The sequence below is a fragment of the Anabas testudineus genome, chromosome 10 (genome assembly GCF_900324465.2).
Source record: "Anabas testudineus chromosome 10, fAnaTes1.2, whole genome shotgun sequence".
Taxonomy (NCBI): domain Eukaryota; kingdom Metazoa; phylum Chordata; class Actinopteri; order Anabantiformes; family Anabantidae; genus Anabas; species Anabas testudineus.
Genome location: NC_046619.1, coordinates 22,865,385 through 22,887,621, shown reverse-complemented (window position 1 = coordinate 22,887,621; position 22,237 = coordinate 22,865,385). Strand labels below are relative to the sequence as shown.

The window sequence follows — 22,237 nt, the reverse complement described above, 5'->3', positions numbered from 1 at the left end:
CAAAAGAAATGTGTCAGTGAACATATTTATAGTAACTGGATGATTACAGGGCAGGTAAGTGTCATGCTCTGATTACACCCTGTACAGAACACCAAGGATTCATTTTCCCTGTCGTTTTGTGTTTTATAGACGACCTGTATTAATGTAGTTTTAAGTCACCAACAAAACACTGTTGGAAATAGCATGTTTATGAATGCAGCTTTATGTGCTAGCTCACATGTGCTGGTACAGGGCAGCTGCCACAGTAGCCTCTATGACACTGTACAGACCAGTGTTCACACATCAATAACCAGCAGCGCACGAAGCTGCTTTTACTGCAGTGTTTGCAACGGTGTTTACAGATTCCTGCTGCTGGTATATAAGTATACTCAAAGTATGAAACACGTAATGGCAGGAAAAGGAGACAAATCATAACACGTTTATCTTTCAATATTTATGGGAAACATGATTATTAAAGTGCATGTAAATGCACCAACTGCTAGTGAGAAAATAGTCAAAAAAACATTTCTCCCCAATAAAAATTATATATTTTCACCTTGATCATTTCACACACTACGCTGAACTCCAACCAGCATAAAGACAAAAAGCTAAATATTTATACCCAAAAAAAAAAACAAAAAAATGAAGAACAAGAAGAAGTGACCAGCAACCAACCAGCTGACAGTGACTGCATGGAAAAAAAAAAAGATGAAGACTTAATATGCAGGACGATAAGGCAACACAGAATCTAATAACGATACCACTGTGACTGTGAACAGTGACTAATTAAACCTGATGAATGAAATGTAACAGGCTCATAAAGAGATGTTAATATAGATAAAGGTGTTTTAACTGTCTGCTGTTGGGAGACTGAACCTGACAATTAAGTATCACTAAACCTGATCATTCTGCCAACAGAACCACAGAGATGAACCTCAGCAGAATAATCAGGAGCCTGCAGTTGATTTTAGCCCTGGCACTGTTTAGCTTAGCTCAGATTGGCTCAGTAACAGTCCTGCTTTTCATCCTCTTAGCTCCCTCTGGGAAGCCGCTGTTGTCTGCCAGCTGTTAAGAGCCTATTTAGAGTCAGTTTAACAAAACAGTCTGAACAAACAGCTACTGTTTAAAACTCCACCGGACCCCGAGGACTCACGGTGGATAATGTTAACGACTCACGGACATGAAACTGTCATGCAACAGATGGACTACTGTGGTACAGAATCTGGTTATGAGTGACCCCTTATTGCCTAAAGTGCATAAGGTCTCCACAGGTTCACGAGTTAAATTTGAGAGGCTACTGTTCTACATTTTAGAGGAAAATGTTTTGAACTTTCTTCTCCACTAAATTTATGTCTGATGTCTATAGTCAATAGAGTAAAAACATCTTGGTTTCGTTGATTGAAAAACTGTTGTCATCATCATTCATGTCCTTTTTCAGTCTCTTTCTTTAAAACAGAATCCTCACTGAATCAGCAGATACATCTCTAATGAAAACAATCATCACTTGATCTCATTTGACAAACCAGCTCCTTCTGAACCCACTGTAGTAACAGGCCTATTAAGTATCACTATCAGTAATATCATGTCCATACAGGACTTACTGCTAATGGAGTATGTAGTCGTAGTCATTTACTAAAGAAGGTAATCACACTTCTTCATCTACCTCTGCTGTTGCATTGACTTATTTAGTCTGGCAAGCTGAACGAAGTTGCTCTTCAGATGCAGCTGTTTTCTCAGTGTTTAATTTTAATACAACGCTTTGATTTCAGCTTCTCTGATAATTGACTGGTTGGAGAGAGAGGACCCAGTGAGTGAGTGTATGCAAAGACAAAGTGCTTCAGAGAGATAATTTTGCCATGAAAGGGGATATTTTTGAACATCAAGGGATAAGTTTGAACCCCATTGGGAGAGCAGAGACCACAGGAAGTCAAAAGCTGCTCAGTGTGAACTCTGGCCAGAAACCAGCTGTCATTTGGAAAACTCTTGTTCCTGTCGACCTCCAGCTGGCTGACAGAGACTGAAGTATCAGGTGGTGTTTTGGATCAGGTAAATTAAGCTTTTGGTATCATCAGAATTTCTGTTTCATTTAGTTTTAGGTGGTCTGGCTGAGATTATCAGGTGGAGTCAATTTGACTCCAGTGTGACTTCATTTGGTTCACTTACTTTGGTTGAAGTATCAGGTGGGGCTAGGTAATGATGTTGAGCTGAATCAAATGTTAAAAGGATGTTTCTCAAATGTGGTTACATGTAGAGCATAATAAAGACCAGCTCCAGCTCCACTGCCATAAACTGCAAACACTGAGATATCAGCAAACCTCTGTTTGGAATCAGAATAATAAATCAGCAGTTTGATCATGTGCACATTTGAAACAATAGCCAACAGTCATGCTAGCAGCCTTTGACCTACCTTGTTCCTATAGCATGTTAGCATTTACACTAAACAACACTAACATAAGTCATAAGTCATAGCATAGCTCCTGTTAGCTGTCCCCTGGCAGTTCCCGAGCAGCCGGGAAGTCAGGCCGGCTGGGTGACGGTTCGTAGGAAGCATAACCCTAGACACTCGCCCAAGGTTCACCACGACCAGGTTCACGTTTCCAACTGGTTTTCCCCACTCAGCGACTCACCCGCTGAGAAACCCACTCTGGTTATTGGCAGCTCTATAGTGAGAAACGTGAAGTTAGAGACTCCAGCGGCCATAGTCAAGTGTATTCCTGGGGCCAGAGCGGGCGACGTCGAGTCCTATTTAAAACTCCTGTGTAAGGATAAACGTAAATATAGTACGATAATAATTCACACAGGTCAATAAGTTGGAAAGGAGGTGGCGTTCCACCAATTTAGATGAATATTGCCTAGCCTGGAAAGATAGTTTAATAATATATAAAAAAGCCCTGTGTAAAGCTAGAACTTCATATTACTCCTCATTAATAGAGGCAAATAAGAACAACCCTAGGTTTCTTTTCAGCACTGTAGCCAGGCTGCCAAAGAGTCATAGCTCGGTTGAGCCTAGTATTCCCTCAACTCTCAGCAGCAATGACTTCACGAATTTCTTTACAAATAAAATCATAACTATTAGAGAAAAAATTGATCAGATCCTCCCTGCATATAGCATGGACTGTACAACAACTCTAGATCCACGCTCGTACTTAGACTGCTTCCTCCCCGTAGATCATTCTGAATTAATTTCAGTAATTAATTCCTCTAAACCATCAACATGTCTCTTAGATCCCATCCCGACTAGACTCCTCAAGGATGTCTTACCTTTGGTCAGCACGTCCATATTAGATCAGATCAATCTGTCTTTACAAATAGGCTACGTACCACAGGCTTTTAAGGTTGCTGTAGTCAAGCCCCTACTCAAAAAGCCTACTCTGGACTCAGGGGTCTTAGCGAATTATAGACCAATATCCAATCTGCCCTTTATCTCTAAAATCCTTGAAAAGATAGTTTCTAAGCAATTGTACGACCACCTGCGTAGGAATAACTTGTATGAAGATTTCCAGTCAGGATTTAGAGTACATCATAGTACAGAAACAGCACTGGTAAAGGTCACTAATGATCTTCTACTAGCATCAGACAATGGACTACTCTCTATACTCGTCATGTTAGATCTTAGTGCTGCATTCGACACTATAGATCACAACATTTTATTACACAGACTGGAACATGTCATTGGAATCAAAGGAACAAAACCAGGAGAAACTAATCAATTAGTCAAACTTCAGGAATGCTTAAAAGACATAAAGACCTGGATGTCCTCCAATTTCCTTCTCCTAAATCCAGACAAGACAGAGGTTATACTGTTCGGGCCTAAAAATCTCAGAGACACTATGTCTAAACACATTCTCACCATTAATGACTTAGTTCTGGCCTCAAGTAATACTGTAAGAAACCTCGGAGTTATCTTTGACCAGGATATCTCCTTCACTTCATACATCAAACAAATCTCTAGAACTGCCTTTTTTCACTTAAGAAACATTAAAGTTAAAATTAGGAGCATCCTGTCCCAAAGTGATGCTGAAAAACTAGTCCATGCATTTGTTACTTCCAGACTGGACTATTGTAATTCCTTATTAATGGGATGTCCCAATAACTCATTAAAGAGCCTCCAGTTAATCCAAAATGCTGCAGCCAGAGTTCTGACTGGAATTAGCAAGAGAGATCATATTTCTCCAACGTTAGCTTCTCTTCATTGGCTCCCTGTAAAATCCAGAATTGAATTTAAAATTCTTCTCCTAACTTATAAATCCCTTAATAATCAGGCTCCATCTTATCTTAAAGACCTCATAGTTCCTTATCTTCCAAGCAGAACTCTCCGTTCTCAGACTGCAGGTTTACTTGTGGTTCCTAGAGTTTCCAAATGTAGAATGGGAGGCAGAGCCTTTAGCTACCAAGCCCCTCTCCTGTGGAACCAGCTCCCAGTTCAGGTTCTGGAGGCAGACACCATCTCTACATTTAAGACTAGACTTAAAACTTTCCTTTTTTATAAAGGTTATAGTTAGAGATGGATCAGGTGACTCTGAACCATCTCTTAGTTATGCTGATATAGCTTAGTCTGCTGGGGGACCTCTACTGATAAACTGAGCTCCTCTCCTCTCTCCTTTCTCCTGTATCAATGCAAATGCCACCATTTCCTGTCATTAACTTTGTGTCTTCTCTCTCTTTTAGTTGTGTTTCCTCCTCTCTGTCTTCCTCTCTCTGTACTTTTCTGCGGGTATCCTCGGCCTGGAGCTGTACATCTCCAGAATCCAGTTCATCTGCCCAATGTTCTTGATGCTTGTTGTTGTCTTTGTTGCCTGCTGTTCTTTTCTCTCTTCTCTTTCCACTCACCCCAACCGGTCGAGGCAGATGGCCGCCCACTATGAGCCTGGTTCTGCTGGAGGTTTCTTCCTCTAAAGGGAGTTTTTCCTCTCCACTGTTGCCTAAAGCTTGCTCAAATGGGATTGTTGGGTTTTCTCTATAATTTTTTGTATAAACCTTACACTGTAAAGTGCCTTGAGATAACTTCTGTTGTAAATTGGCGCTATACAAATAAAATTGAATTGAATTGAAATTGAATTGAAACCAAAGTATTGACCAGACTCATCCTGGAGATTACAACCAATTATACCAGACTTCCATAACCACCCCCACATAGGGCTTTTTGACCGACAGAGAACTAGTTTGATTCTCGTATGTGAACCGGGTTCTGAGCATTTAGAGTAGTTTGTTTCAGAACCTAGAATTCTGCTTTACAGCAAGAACCAGACGGTAAATGGATCTGAACCAGAAACCTGACAGCGTCCGGTGGATATTCACTAAATCTAATCTAATCCAGAAGGTGGCAGTGATGCACCTCAAAGCTGTTTACCAACCAAGAAGCACTATGGAGAAGAGGTGTGTTGACTTGAGTTTCAATATGGATTCTCCTGTAAGATCAGCAGAAGCATGAAGGCTCTGTTTGAGCTTTCATGCTTCATTAACATGAGGTCCACCATCTTGTTATGCTGCCTGTTATTGCTGGTCTGCAGTTCTGCATCGTGTACAGTGAGTTATAGTGGGGTTAAAGTGCATTGGCCCGCAGGATGTTTGGTGTTGTGGTCATGAAAGGATCTAGTTTGCAAACAAATACCAAACTCGCTCTGTGTCTAATAAAAATTAGTAATTGATCCACGAGACAACTGCAGCTAAAAAGGGAGTAGAACTAAAAAACTGATGCTTGATCGCACATTAAAACCACTCAGTCAGAGTTTAGGGAACTGTGAAGTCTGTTCCTGTGGATTCTGGTCTTCAGTGATGAATAGTGAAACCAGCTGGTGCTGATGAAGGGAGAGTCATTTACTCACCAGCCAAACACTCTGGTCTTAGTTATTAGTTAAATAACTAAATGCATCATTTGTATTTCACCCCAGAACATTATGACACGTTTGGTTAGAGGTATTGAGACAGTGGTCTCTGGGCGTCGGGTCGGGTCTTACAATGACCCAGTGATCCTCTGATCTGCTCTGTCTGTTTTCAACCTCCTGTGCTCCCACAAAGTCACAACTCTAAAATGCCTCGTTGCCACAAGTCATTAAGTTCTATCACTGTGATATTATTCAAAGCTTCAACACAACTACTAATACTGTATTCCATGGATTGTTATCACTTGACTTCTTCATTGTCTTACTGTCCTTCATGTGCTGTTATTAGTTGGACACTCTAAACCCCAACATTTGATGGTCAATTATGAAATCATTTACTAAGAGGGATTTAGACGAGAGAGATCTGATATTTAAAAGTCCACATTTGATTGTTTTCTTGTTATTTTGTTCAAAGAGAGGAGTCGTCTTTATTTTTATTAGGTTTTTATGAATAACTCCTCTTGTGTTAGTTTTAGATATAAATAATTTAGGTACTCGGGGAGCAGACACTGTCTCTATGGGGTTATGGTAGTTTTGGACACCCCTAAACCCCAACATCAAGTTACACAGAGGACAGGAGGAGGTGAGGAGGGGGGATGGATGTAGGTGCATTGTTCAAACAGCTACCTCCTTCCTCCAGCAGCGGGCAGCGGTCAGCCCTGCACACCAGCTGTGTTAGTGAACATTAATCGACTGATGCTCATTAAGAGCTGGACCTGAGAGGGTGACAGGAGCCAACACCTGCTCCCTCCTCCACCTCTCTACAGCTGTTTCTCCACCTCCTTCTCTTCTTCCTCTTTATAACCCCTCTAATACTTTGCTTCTCCATTTTCTCCTTTTCTCTTGGCCTTCCTTCCTCTTCTGTCTCCTCTCTTTGCCTCTTCTTCCTCCTTCTGATTTTTCTTTCCTGTCATCTGCCAGTTCATTCTCAAAAATCTGAGCAGACCTTCTCTTCCTCTCACTTTCTTTCCAGCTCTTTCTGACGGTGAAGTTGGGCAATTAATTCCTCAAAGAGGAAGAGTCTTCCAATTAGCAGCTGTTTGAGAGAACACACACTTACACACAAACACACACTGATGAGTGTGATGAATGTGTAATGGATGCTTAGAAACATCAGAAAATGTAATTAGCATATCATTTATTCTGACTCTCTTGCTTAGATTGCTACTCAGAGGAGAAACTTGAAGAACTACCACTACATCCTGGCCAATCTGGTGAGTCTGTCTACACGCTGGAAAGAACCGGAGGAACATGAAAAGGGAAAGTTCAGAGGGAGTTCAGTCAGTGAAACCTTATGTGTGTCTGTGTCAGGGCTTCATGGACCTGAACATCACAGAGTTTCAGAAGTTGGCACCGAATGTGACGGGCTTCCAGCTGGTGAACCGGTCTGATCCAGCTGTGGAGAGGATCAACCAGGACTGGCTGGACTTTGACAGTAAAGACCTCAAACTGGCCCGCAGGAGGCTCAGGGTACAAACACACTCACATACCTACAGCTTTATTTATGCAGTCATTGTGTAGAGAGGCAGATCCATTTCGTCACGTGTGGGTTAGTCTTTGTTCTTTGTCAGAACATCAGTAACTTAATGCAGTCTCATTGTCCTTTGTAAGAAAAATAATAACAAGGGCATTGATCAGATCATATTACAGATGGTACCACTACATTACATGTTGCGTCTTTTCTTTTAATCCCTCATGTATGGCTAGGTAGCTTAAGCAGGTAATGATTGTGTACTGTACAGACCTCACACAGAAATAGCTCCTGAAAAAAAATGAATCTAAGTTTCATCCTTGTCTGTGATGCTCAGTACACAGGAGCTCTGACCTACGATGGTGTCAGCGTCATGGCCACGGCTTTCCAGAACTTACGTCGGCAACGGATTGACATCTCTCGACGAGGCAACGCAGGGGAGTGTCTGGCCAACCCCCCTGCTCCCTGGGGACAGGGCATCGACATACAGAGAGCCTTGCAGCAGGTACACAAATATACACAGTGCACATAGTAACCTTTAAACATCCCTACCTTCCTGGAGTCTTTGGACTCAGACCCTGTTAATCAGGTCATTATGTAGCCAAACACGTCGATATCCAACCAATGACACAGACAGATAAAAGCCCCCACCCTTCCTTTATAAATAGATTGAGAGAAACAAAATGACATGGTTTCACTGTCTTTTTTAACCATTTTGAAGTCTGAATTTTTTTGCTTTGTTGACCCACTGTTTGTGGTCAATTTGCTTTCTCGGTTTTCTGGCACTTTTTTCCTTATTTTTCATCACGTGGTGGTTCTGTCTCTATTTTTTGTCACGTGCCTCTTTAGCTGCATTTTAAACTATTTTGTTTGGTTTTGTTTCGTCTCTTTCTTTGTTGTCATTGTGCATGTTTTAACTAAGCTGTGCCACTTCAGAGACACCCATTCCCAGTACTCACTGAGTTTCTTACTTCTGAGTTATTTACTGTTGGGATCATCTCTCAGGGACGCCTCAAAAAACTTAGATGTTGTTGACACAGATCCACAAACCCTTTCTATTCTAGTCCCACTAGTTCTGAACTGCCAGCCTATGTCTCTCTTTTTTAAGTTTTGATGTCAGAATATTGTTAAAGCCAAATTGTTTGAAGAAACTAATAAATAAAACAGTGTCATATACTGATGATTTGTATACACCATGTGTGTTTTCGTTTGCAGGTACGTCTGGAGGGGCTGACGGGTCACGTTCAGTTTGATGAGCGGGGTCATCGTACCAACTACACGCTGACTGTGATGGAGCTCAGTCACACTGGACCCAGGAAGGTGCTGCTGCTTGTTCTTCTGCTAAATTAGTTTAATTCCGACAAAGGTTTGGTGTGGAATCACGCCACAGAGAGTCTGGAGTCGGCAGATTTTCACTGCATCAGCTCATTTTAATAATTAGCTCCCTGTTTGCTGATTACAGGTGTGATAATCAGTGAAATCAGCCGACGTACTGTGTGTTTGGTATAAAAACCTGCAGACTCTCAGCTTTCTGCTGAACTCTACGTGACATCATAGCATTATGGGAGTTTTCTTTGGGATATCGTACATACTTGCTTAGTTAGATTCAGGCTTCAGATGGGAGAAGAGTTGTGGTTCTAACACTTGACTGAAAATTAGTCTCAAATCCACATATCATATCTAAATCTACAAAACAGCAGTCGTGGCAGATGAACAGAGGCCGATGACCTCAAGTCTAACTGTGCTCTGTGTTTCCAGATTGGCTATTGGAACGAGAAGAGAGGCTACGTGAACACAGCCGTCTACAGGCCAACGTTGGAGGAGTTCTACGGTCTGCAGAACAGAACCTACATTGTCACCACCATACTGGTAAGACTGGGAAAACAGAATACTGTCCACAACTTATCACCCTCCTGTGAGCATTTTAGCTGGGACAGTTTGACATGTTATCGTAACATAAAGTATTAGCAACCTCAACTACAACCAGGAAATGCACGTTGTTATAAATGAAAAGTCTTGAAACCTTTCTATCTTCTTAGAAACAATCTACCAATGCCTGTCTACATTTGTACACTGGTAAACAGCAGATACTGCCTACAGTTTTCTGTCAATTGTCATGTATTGTATTATGTCTGCATAATATTTACATTTATATTGAGTCATGTGGCAGACGCTAATTACACGTAAGATACAAGGTACAAGTGTACCCTCTGGAGAGGGCTTTGTTAAGTGATCATTACACTAGCATGATGTAAAATAACTGAATAGACAAAGTAGCTGAGACAGAAGTAAGACGGCAGTAAGGTCCATGTGTCTCTGTACAGGAAGCTCCCTACATGATGTTAAAGAAGAACCACGAGCAGTTTGTGGGAAATGACAAGTATGAAGGTTACTGTGCAGAACTGGCCTCAGAGATCGCCAAACACGTTGGCTTCACCTACCGCCTCGAGCTGGTGGGTGATGGCAAGTATGGCGCCAGAGACCCTGACACCAAGATGTGGAATGGCATGGTCGGAGAGCTGGTATACGGAGTAAGTCGAGTGACGACTTACAACATGGTCATGTTGGTTTTTTAGTTTTGAGCACTGGTCCAGATACATGATCCATAATTAGATTTATCAGAGAAGTAACAGCAGCCATGTGGTTTAACTCAGTGGTCTCTACAGAACCAGTACACAGTGATTGATAGATCTGTATTAATGAGTAACACTGTTTCTAGCATCTGATCTAGTGTGTTCTCCTTTAGCAAGCCGACATGGCGGTCGCTCCGCTCACCATCACTCTGGTTCGAGAGCAGGTGATCGACTTCACCAAACCTTTCATGTCTCTGGGAATTTCCATCATGATCAAGAAACCCACCAAGTCCAAACCGGGTGTCTTCTCCTTCCTCGACCCACTGGCCTACGAGATCTGGATGTGCATTGTCTTCGCCTACATTGGAGTCAGCGTGGTGCTCTTCCTGGTGAGTAGGAGGGGGGGCGGAGCTGTACAGAATAGAAACTATGTAGTATTTCTCACAACACAGGGAATTTTACAATATGCTAACAAGTGTAAAAACAACAAACAGGTACTAACAGTTTCTCGCTTATTCAGTATTTCTCAGTGCTTGGTTGTAAACGTACCTTTTCTCATATTGCTAATACATGTTATTGTTTTTATTAGTATTACAACATCCTTGAGGATGAATAAAATTGGTGCTGATTGATGCTATGTCTTCCACTGCTGGACACACTCTCTCCCCGTCTCCTCATGATGTCTCAGGTGAGTCGTTTCAGTCCTTACGAGTGGCAGGGTGAGGACTCTGACGATGAAGATGAAACTCTGCCTTCCTCTGCCTCTCGGCGAGCTCTGCCCACTTCATCCTCTGAATTTACTCCAGGTAAGTCAGCAGTATCTAGACCTGAAACCTTATTTTCACCTGAGAAACTTGATTTTGACTGTCTCCCGTATCATGGTGCAGCTGTAGTTTGTTTTTCCTCAGGGTACTCACAGGCTCCGACTCAAAACCAGCAAAAAGAAAAAGAGACTCCAGAACACACTAATGACTTTGGGATCTTTAATTCCCTTTGGTTCTCACTTGGGGCCTTCATGCAGCAGGGTTGTGACATCTCCCCCAGGTAAGACAGGAGGACAAACACAACACCAAGATGCTGATGTGAACAATATATGTCTGTGAAAGCTTCAGGTATTAGGAGTCAGGTCTTTGGGTTGGAATTGTTTTGGTTTATGATTGGAAAGACTTTATTATATATATTATTTAGTAATTTAAGGGCAGCACAGCAATTTAATATAAAACCTGACTAGATTAGATTAGATTTAGAACTGTTTTGTTATAGTGCAGAGTGCATAAATATTATGGATCAACATATTTATCATGGCAGCTACACTGGTAACATTTCTCCAAGGTCCCTGGCTACACCAACATCTTGGCTGTCATGGCAAAACACTTAAAATAAATTACTTTCATAAAATTCTAATAATCACCATCTAAATGTCCTCACAATCACAGAAAAAGACACACACACACACAGCATGTACGGTAAACCTGCAACATAAATTGTAGAAAGAGAAGAAGAACATTGTTTTTAATGAGGAAAACAATTACTGAAAAATTCATATATGCCCACACTCATACATCCATATATTAAAACACATATACACTGACAAAATAACAACCGCGCACACACTGCAGTACATCCAGAATAGAAACCGCCTCGGGCAGCAGAAACATACAACTAACCCGATAGCACGTCACACAGAATAGTATGTGTTTCATGGTAACGTGAGTGTGTATGGCTATCATTGTGAGGACCAGCATGAATTTTTAACCGTTGGACTGAAGACATTTTTACAAAGTGAGGATATTTTAGACGGTCCTCAGATTGAGAAGAGTGTTTAAAGAGCAATTTTGGGGTTAAGACTAGGTTTTAGGGTTTAGTTTAGGTTTTAGTTAGGGTTAGGCACGTACACGTTAAAAATTAAAAATGGAAACAGAGTAGATGAGTATGACCTATGTGACAGCAGAGGGCTGGGGAATGAATTATGTCAATGAGTGTCCTCACACTGACTGCCATACAAAACAGTGTGTGTGTGTGTGTGTGTGTGTGTGTGTGTGTGTGTGTGTGTGTGTGTGTGTGTGTGTGTGTGTGTGTGTTTGTGTGTTACAGTATGTGATAGCTAGTAACTCTCTGCATCTTTACGTTACTTCCCATACTTGTGAAAACCATCCTTTGCAGGCTGCTATTGGTTTGTAAATAGAAATACACATTAGTGCTGCAGGTAAACGACAATAGGAAAAGTCAGTAACTAAGAACATGTTAGTTCACAAGACGTCTACTCAAATCAATAAGACCAGGAAACAAAGCTAACATGAGGTCCAGCTGGATTTGTGGCTAGGACGTTGTCTCCTTGTCAGTTTTTTTATCCCTCACATCTTCGTCCTGGTTTTCTCTAATTTTCTGACCTCCTCCCTCTGAGTCACTCTTTCTTATCTGATCCTTTGTTACTGAACATTTTAAATCTAAATTTGATCATTTTTATCAGCAGACTAATGCAGCTGTCAATATGTGAAAGACTCTACTGGTGAAAATCTTTAGCACTAGGGGAGCATGTAAAGTAATTAAACATCAAATCAGTAAAGATCTGAGACGTTCAGTTAATTGGTAACGTTTGCTGATGTTAACAGGAAACAACCTGTTTGGATCAGTACTGGTCTTATTTTTACTTTGCATCAGTTAATGCAGATATTTGACCTTCTAGAGTTACAGCAACTACAGCACATATATTTGAAAAAAACATTACTCCTACGGTTTCATTGTCCCACATCTGTCTCAACACTGCTCATCACAACACAAGCCCCACCAGAGTGTGTGTGCGTGTGCTATGTATGTACCATCATACAGGGTCACCTTTAGATGAACTGGTGAGGCCTGGAGGGCTGCATAGCATCTCTCTGTGTGTATGGATGTGTTGATGTGTTTTATGTGAGGTATGGATGCATTAGTTGAGCATTTCCAGTTTGTCCAGTGTGATTCTGTGTTTTACAGATGTAGCTTTCAAAAGATGTCTGATGTGTTCATGTGCCACCTACACCGCATGTGCTCGTCTGTATTACAGTATAATGTCTGTACAGTAGGTGTTGCTCGGCTTCGACTCGTAGCACTCTGTTAATGAAAACAATAACATGTATTAAATATATTTTCACAACTTTACAACCCCCCACTCCAAGTCAGAGCCACTCATGCTAATTGTTACTGTAGCATAATGTTGTTCTATGTAGGACATTCTTACCTTGTCTGCAACCACCATGCTGAACTGAATGCATGTCTGTCTACAGCTGCTCATATTTTACAGCTAAATTGTTTTTAAATACAACCAAGTTGTCATTTTATTGGACAAATGAAGAAGTGACACTGACAGAAATTAGAAACGAATTTGTCTTTTCAGAGCTAAATGTGCTGGTTGAAGGGTAAGGATCTGCTGTGTCATGATGCAAGAGGCAATGAAACAAATATTAATGAGGTCTTGATTTCTCTTTAATTTATGGTACTAGTATATATCAGTAATTAACTAGCTAACCGGTCCATTTTTAGCTGTTACAGAGCTTTTAGACAAATCACTGGATCTGCATAATTGTGTTGATCAGACATTTTGATTAAACTGATTTTATCTGCGCACAGGACAAATCTAAACATCAACATCTCACCGGATTTCAGCACCAATATTGGTGCTTTTTATTTTTACCACGATTAAGTCTGCTGCGTATCACATCATTGAAACTCACAACAATGTACTACTAGTTCACATGTAATCCCGGTTTTTACCAAACCGTCAAGTACATTAAAGTTTGTTCATAGAGTTATTCCCAGTGAGTTGATTACATTCCTGAGCCATCGCTCAAAGCATCCATAAGAACAGAGATTCTGTGCGCATTTCTGCAGGCGCCCCAACAGTGACAGTAACTTTATTATTATCCCTGACAAAGAATATAGTGTTAATTATACAGAATCATTTTCCTGTTGAGCTCTGTGCTACATCAAAGATGTTGACATCTTTTAATTTTGCTGTAAGTCTTAAAAAGGTCATAAAAGTTCCATCCGTTTGCTGTGAAAAGTCAGTTTGTTTTTGGTTTTTCTGTTCAATTGCAGAGTCTCATATTTACAGCAGTAGTGTGCACATAGTTGTGAAAACTTCTCCAACATAAAGAACACATATAATTATGGACATTAATTATCGGTGTTTAAAAACACTGAGTGCCTGTTACTATCATGACTGATTTAGTCAGAAAATAGTAAACTGGTTAAGGTGGAGTGTTATAATGAATTAAACATTTCAACCAAACAGCTGCTTTCTGTCTCCACTATCCTTTCTATCTGCGTCAGCCAGCCTCATTCTGTTTGCATGTTTGCAATAACAGGAAAATGGCTTATAGCACTGCTCACAGCGCCAACTACCTCAGAGCCACAACCGAGGCAAACTCTGCCAACGTTAAGTTAATTTTTCAGTTGTTTAAAATATAAAGTGTAGCTGAACCCGACCTCCCGAAATTGGTTTTAATGCACAGAACACTCAACATGTAGCAAGATTTTATTATCTTTTTAATTAATTAATTCTTATCCCCTCTTCTGGTTGGGATTTTCCCATAAAATGCCAAAGTCATTATTTTTAAAAAGGTCAGTAGATGCTTACTCTTCGGTTTTGATTTGTAAAATTTGAACAGCTGAAGACAAACATGTATTCAGTTCAGCACAATTAACCACAACACACTTTAACCCATTAACACAGTGGAGTTTCATTCATTCACAAAATAAGTTATATCTTAATAAAATCTAACAATCACATTAATTTCATAGTCAGTAGAATAAACAAGTATAAAATATGAATGTAATTGCAATTCATCACCTAGTCTAATAGAATCGATATAAATACAGGATTATAAAAAGATATCAGTGTATGTGTCTGTGAGTATTTTGTAGGAGTCAGTTTAGCTGAATGTGAATGTAGTCGAATAGAAGTCTAAAATAGTATTTTAATCGAGACCCACAGGGACAATTATTACAGAGACGTTTGGTGCTTTGTTTAATATGTTTAATGTTTTAAAGATGTTTGACTAAATATGTAAAATCCAGTGTAACAGATGATTATTTATCATACAGTGACAAGTCACAAACAACACTAATGGCATATGTACATTTACACTGGAGAGAGCAACCCAGTATCAGAACAGAGACGTGTACTTCTGTTTACTACTGTGATTTTTTTTTTTTTTTTTCTAAATTAAAGCAGGTATTTAGCACTAAACAGCAGAAAAAAGTAAAGTAGTAATTGTGATGTCTTTGGATGTAACTCATAATTTTTGTTATCTATTTCTATAATATTTGAGTCTTCACTAAGTGAAGTATAAGTACTTATGACTGGCTTAGAAAAATACAAAAATTTTACTTTTTCTTAACCTAAAAAACACAGTTAACGAAGAGTTTACTGTGTCTTTTTCACACGTTTTATAACTTCTGTAGCCTGAGAGGTAAAACCCAGGGCAAACAGTCAATGAGCACTCACTGCTGCTCCTGAACCTTTAATGATAATATTTGAAAATGATAAACATGTTAAATTTTAATCAGCTGCTTTGCACTCTGGTCTGAATTTCTCCAGATGAACACAGTCTGGTTCTTTCTGTGACTAGGCACAGATAATCTTCACTATACTTCTAGCATTGCGGTAATTATGATTGACAAGGACATTTGTGCCTCTACTAGTTACTAATCTCTCCTGATTCATTTTTTATTGATGGTGTCATTAAAATGTTAATGTCATGAATGCTTTCAAAAATTGACATATGTTACCTCATCTTCTTTCATATTTGTTTACTGGGAGGTGATGAATCTTCACATCTGAGTGAGGTCTCTGCTCTGATGATAAGCTGCAGCCTCATGAAGGACTTTTTTTGCCCTTGAATGACAGTTGTTCACCTTTTAGCGCCATGTAGACATTGCAGAGTAATAGTTTCTGAACAAATACGTGCACCTGTGGATTAGATTCATTGTTTGTTTTTTTCTTTAAATGAATTCCCAGTGGGGCAAATAATCATTTAAATTTGTTTAGTCTGTGTAAATTTTTTAAAATCATAAGAACTCTTTTTGTAACACAAAATATTTCATGTCTCCTTATTTTATTGATAAGGTGTAGAAATGCAAACATAAAAAGCAGTTAGTTATTTGTTGGCTAATAGCATACTGAAACTGATGATCATGGAGACCATTAACCAGCTGCTCCAGTGGTGTTAGTTGTGTAGTAGTTTCCTGTGCACACAATGAATCTGACAGCTAGAAGAAGAAGAATTCCTCTGTTGTATTTGGAAAATACAGTTAAAAAACAGTATATATAACCCAGAGTCTCCCATTAATTACCCCGCCAGAGTCGACTTTCGTTTCATAATGAACCACAGCTGTTCAATGGATGAGAGCTGCTGCTAAAAGTTCACATAGATCATTTATATTCACTACGCATACAGTGACCACCACAAGCACTGCACCACCTCGAGCTGTGAAATAATGTTAATGTGTAAAAAAAATCAAAGTCTGATGGATTGGATTGTTCACCCACTAATAGGGAATGTGAGCTGGGTTTAGACTGTCGTGAGACAGGTTAGTTTCACCCTAGTCATGATGCGTTGTTGCAATAGTAATTCTTCATTGGTTATTCCATACCATTTCTGTACACTTGTGCTTTACCAGGGTCCAGTGTGATAGAGAACAAAGAGTTTAGTTATGATCCTTTTACACAGCATTTAACCAGCGAGTGCATAAAAATATAGTTTAAACTATGAAACACTGTTAAGAGCACAAACTTCATTCACCACAGACGCTCCTGTAGAAAACCCTGTTATGCACACTGTACTTACAGGGTTCACAGACCCAAGCAGAAACAAACAGATATCAGTCTTTACATTACGTATGCCAATGCGGACACAAAGGTGTAGAAACGCTAACTGCACTCAATGAAACTACCCTGGCTAAATACATTTTTACAGTTTCTTTCTCTTCCTGCTTCTCTCCTTGTTCTCTTCAGGTCTCTCTCAGGTCGAATCGTAGGAGGAGTTTGGTGGTTTTTCACCCTCATCATCATTTCCTCCTATACAGCCAACCTGGCAGCCTTCCTCACTGTAGAGAGGATGGTCTCCCCCATAGAGAGCGCAGAGGACTTGGCCAAGCAGACAGAGATCGCCTATGGCACCTTAGACGGAGGCTCCACTAAAGAGTTCTTCAGGGTGAGGGCATATTGCTCCTCGCACCTTAAAACATCTGTGTTATCCCGACCAACAATTCTGTTATTTAGGACCAAACAAGAATAATGTCACTTGGAAAAGTATCAGTCAAAGTCAGCTGATGATTGAGAGAAATATAAACATACCAGAAACAAGTCATATGTTTCAGCTGTTTGTGATTTCTCTTTAACACCTGCTCCAACTGTAGAGGTCAAAGATCGCTGTTTTTGAGAAGATGTGGTCGTACATGAGGAGCGCAGACCCCTCAGTGTTTGTCAAGAGCACCAACGAGGGTGTGATGCGAGTAAGAAAGTCTAAGGGGAAGTATGCCTACCTGCTGGAGTCCTCCATGAACGAGTACATTGAGCAGAGGAAGCCCTGCGACACCATGAAAGTAGGAGGCAACCTGGACTCTAAAGGATACGGAGTGGCCACGCCCAAAGGATCCCCCCTAAGGTAAGCTCTGAATCACTGGACAGGAGACAGTGAATGTGGCCTTCATGTTGCTGTCCTGTTCTGTCTGTTTTTGTGGGAAATTAGGGCATATATATATATCTATATATATATATATATATATATATATATATATATATATATATATATATATATATATATATGTTACACATTATACAGTATACTCCTCCCTCAAAGTTTTCATCTTTTGTTTACAACTTAAATCCTGCTTGAACCATGGAGTCTTTCCTGTCAAAGTGAAAACAGATCTCTACAAAGTGATATAAATGAATTACAAATTTAAAGCTGAAAACAAAGGATTGCAGTATTAGTATTTAGATAAAGTCACCTGCTCCTGCTCCTTTATGTTCATTTATATTGCTGTATAGAGATGAATGTGTTTCTAACAACCAGGATTTAATGTTAAATAAAAGGAGAAAACCTTTAAGGGGGTGAAATAGTTTCATAGGCTCTGTGAATGCAAACTGGGATGTCGTACATTGTCTTCTGTTTAAATGTCAAGTGGAGATAATCAGCATTTAATAAAAATAAGATTTGTTACATGAAATCTAAACAGAAAGATGTGGCTGGATAGTGTAGTCGTAAGATCGTCGCCGTCCATCCGTGAGACCGGGGTTCAAATCCCAGCTGTGCCCTACTTCCAGAACGATCCCTAGGCAAGACCTTCTTATGCGTCTGATAAATGATGGAATGTAAATGAAAGATGAAGTACAGAGATGTGGATTCATACGTTTCACCACAGATTTGAAGATCTCACCATAACCAGTCTTGGCTTAATGTTGACTTTCAGAGACACAAATGTGAAAACCGTCAATGTTCTCAATGTAAACGGAACTTAAAGTACTTCCTATGTAGAAAACAGATGCAGCATTTTGTATGACATAGGTAATAACATGGTTATAGGTTCATTTGTTAATACTGACAGCATTTTACTTTAGTAGCATTTCCCTCAAATCAGCAGGTCACAATGCAGACTGCTTTGTTAAAGACTCAACAGCCAAAGTCTGGAGACTTTCTTTTGAGACTTCTTGACGGGGTACGAAGAACCGATCGTACCTGAGACTGACGATCAAACATGTAACAAATCGACTCACAGGACGTTTTCTTAGAAGACTGATGCTACGATGGTATCAGGAGTTCACGGTTCACGTTTTAGACATAACAAACTTCCCGTCCATATTTTTAATCCCTGATATCTGTAAACATGTAAAATAGAAACTAGAGAACAACCAGCCTGACCGTCCCAGTCTGTCAGTTTAAGACCTGTTTACTGTCTGTGTGTTTGTCTCAGTCCGTCTGTCTGTCAGTCTCTTAATCCGTCTCTCTGTCTGTCTTGTCTCTCTCTTTTGTCTTTGTCAATATGTGTGTTTTCTGTCTGTCTGCCTGTTCCCGCTCTGTGGCCTGTTGGCGTGTCCGTTATGCTTGTCTAATGTCGACTTGCTCGATCGTCTCTACAGTCATCAGAATACTGACAATGCTGCTAACACCCTGATCTGTCTTCTGTCTTCTCTGGGAGCGTTGCTGCTGTCATGTAAAACACAGCATAAAAACAAACCAGTCCTGAATCTAATCACCACATTTTTCCATGTTTAGCAAGAGAATGAGAACTTATTTAGATTTGAACTGAATCAAAATTGAGTCACAAACTACTGAACTCGGTTGTCAGGCCCCCTTCTCTGCTCGTTGGAAAACCAGCAGGGCACGGGGCCTGAGGACCGGGTTTGGGAACCACTCCTCTAACTGAAGTGCTGTTGAGCCAACAATTCACACCCCTAACAACTCTAACCACTGGAATCACTGTGATGCAGCCAGTTTGATGCTAGGGCTGGAGCTAACAAAGATTCTTGTTTAATCTATAGGGATAATATTTTATTGTTAGTTGATTAATCATTTGGTGAACCTATCAACCACTTCTGTCACAACACTTATTTTACCTTTGATGTAGCTGAGCTTTCAACTTTGGATACGTTACTACATTCTGACATTGTGGTAGGTGGCCGGTCATGTTCAATTAACCTCAAATATCCTTCCAGCTCTGTCCCAACATGACCAATTCAAACATGTTTTTTGTAAATATGGGTTTATGAGGTTACATTCAGTTTTAATTACTATGGATTGTTGGCTGAACAATATTAAGGATGAGTAATCCCATCTGTCTATTAATTACGTGTTTGATGTTGACTTTATCGGAATGAAACTGAAAATCAGCTAAAACATGAAAATCCCAGCTGTGGATTGTCCTTTTTACCTGACAGCAGCACTGTCTTTTCCTCTTCTTTGTTTCAGACATCAGTGGACTTTGTCCATGTTTTTATCAGATGTTCTGAGAGAGAACATCTTGTTCTCATTCTTTCTGCTTTACATCAGCATTTTACAGCCAACCCAGAGTCAGAGGAAGGAAATTACTCCATAGATGAGATTAGTACATGCTGAATGTAAGAACTGGTATGTTCTTCTAGGGTGAAAAAATAATAATTAAACCCCTGGTAGAGGTGTGTGTGTGTGTGTGTGTGTGTGTGTAGGCCTCAGGTATATCAGTCAGTGTTGCAGAGACAGCAATAAAAGCCAAGCAAATTGATTTGAAAATCAAATGGTTTAACATTTGCATAAAGCAAATTAATAAGTAAGAGTTTCTGATAGTGCTACAGTGACTTACATTTGGAAAATAAGTAGAACAGTGGATGTTATTCACCTTTGTCTGCTCTTTTCAGTTTGTGTTCATAGAGTTACAGCAGCAGAAAACACCTCATTCACCGTTTTTGAACAAAGAACAAGAAGCTGTCTGTTTTTGTGACCAGTTGCTTAGCAACACCGTTGTGTTAAACTGCTCGGATGCTGAGCGTGTGCTCTGTCTCTGGGTTGAGCGGCTCACAGTACTAACACCTGACAAATTAAGTCAACTACTTCATTTCACCAACCAGCATCTGCTTCCCTGTCATGTTAAGACCTGTCCCGGCTGTGCTACTGTTCTAAGTGGAGAGTATTGTTCCAAAATGACATTAGCACAAACTACATCGTTAACTGATTAAAACTAACGAGTACCTATGTCGAAACAGTGTTTTTGTTAGAATGGGTGTTTCGGGCTTGTAATTCTAGTTCAGGTGAGATAAATCGGATACAGACCAAATGCTGGTTGACAGCAAATGTGAACTAAGTTTATTCAAACAGCCAAATCAGTCCAGTCTACACACTCAAAACCTCAAACCTGCAATTCAGAAAAATCCTTTCACAGTGAAACCAGAACCTCCAACCCAGAAACCCCAGAACAAAGGATTTTACAGCTTTTATTGCTGCTGAAGTGACTGTGGCCAAATTAAGATAATATTGATGTAATTAGTTTGCTCCCAACAGAGAAATGGCATCAATCTGATTTCGAATGATAAATTGAATATGTTGTAATTTAACAGGAATGTTGTCCACATGCCTAATTTGGATTTTTTCATTTGTTCAGATTTAAACTGGTCTGTTTTATTTTCCTCATAGGTTATTTCAGTATATATGCTTATTGTATAGTTTTCTATAAATGATTCACTTTAGAACAAAACTCTTCTGTCACTACATCGTCACCTATTGTCTTTTTCTTTACTCCACACCAATCATTGTATTCAATCCAGTTTAATTTGCCACCATCATTTAACTTGCTGTGATCACCACTGGTATGTAAAGGGGAACAACAGAGTTTTGGGGTATTAATGTATTTTGTGGGGAAATGCAAGATGGGAAGAAAGAATTGAGACAAATGTTTTGCCACCTGCTGTCTGTGGAAAACATAATTCATTATAAGTGATTTATATTACACATATATTAATGCCCAAAAATGTGACTGTTGTTCCACCTTCATTTAACAGGTGAAGAATGGAAATATAGGCAAATCAAGGTTTGCTACGCTAGTCAGTAAATGGGATGTATTTACTGTTTTTCAATCCAGACTATATTAAAATCTTTTTTTACTTATACACCTCACAGACAACCTTGGTTTTTAAAAAAAAAAAGCAACTAACCCTTCTGTTGTATCCGGACACTGAACTCAACACACACCTGTGGAGCATTCATCAAGCTATGAATCTATTCAAAACTGAAGGATCCAGACAAGTTTAGAGATGTAGACTGTCTAGCATATCCAACACGTCAGGATGAAGATGAGAATGAAGCCAAACAGAGATTGTTTATAGGACGAGTGCTATACTGTACGTATTCTGAGAGGAAAGGAGCTCTGGTTCAAATTAGAAACAGTCCTTTGTCACCATGACGACACATTTCATCTTTACTGCTCAATCTTCAGTCAGTATTCAAAACAAATCATCAGAATTAGGACTTGGCAATAAAATTAGAAACATATCCATCACAAATTAACTTTTCCTTAATAGAACTTGATTTGAACCACCAAACTTCTCCTACGGTTGATTTGATAGAACTCACTCTATCCATGTTTTCACAGAAAAAGCCAATCATAAGAAGAATCAGGTCCGGTTAGGTGGACGCCATAGTTTCAGCTGTTAGCAGCAACATTTGCTAATGGTTTGGCTACCGCAGCTGTGCACAACAGTACGTCAGGAGCAGGACAAGATGAAATGTTAATGGAATCTTGAGCGACAGCCCAAAGAAAAGAGTCAGAGGAATCCAGTAGTGGATAGTCTGGCTAATTAAAGTCAGACAGAGAAGCATAAT

At 39.8% G+C, this 22,237-nt stretch overlaps 1 protein-coding gene across 3 annotated transcripts in view; it reads left to right on the top strand.

Moving 5' to 3' along the window:
- gria1b (glutamate receptor, ionotropic, AMPA 1b) overlaps nt 1-22,237 on the top strand; it is a 67,286-nt gene that overhangs the window by 32,264 nt on the left and 12,785 nt on the right. For all 3 annotated transcript variants that reach the window (XR_004463396.1, XM_026357481.1, XM_026357482.1), the window contains exons 5-15: nt 7,022-7,075; nt 7,173-7,331; nt 7,670-7,837; nt 8,548-8,652; nt 9,091-9,201; nt 9,657-9,863; nt 10,079-10,294; nt 10,594-10,711; nt 10,814-10,949; nt 16,900-17,098; nt 17,304-17,551. Coding sequence is in view for 2 of the 3 variants with exons in the window: in XM_026357481.1 (XP_026213266.1) it covers nt 7,022-7,075; nt 7,173-7,331; nt 7,670-7,837; nt 8,548-8,652; nt 9,091-9,201; nt 9,657-9,863; nt 10,079-10,294; nt 10,594-10,711; nt 10,814-10,949; nt 16,900-17,098; nt 17,304-17,551 (1,721 nt within the window). In the remaining variant the exon portion in view is untranslated. The remainder of the gene's footprint in view (nt 1-7,021; nt 7,076-7,172; nt 7,332-7,669; nt 7,838-8,547; nt 8,653-9,090; nt 9,202-9,656; nt 9,864-10,078; nt 10,295-10,593; nt 10,712-10,813; nt 10,950-16,899; nt 17,099-17,303; nt 17,552-22,237) is intronic.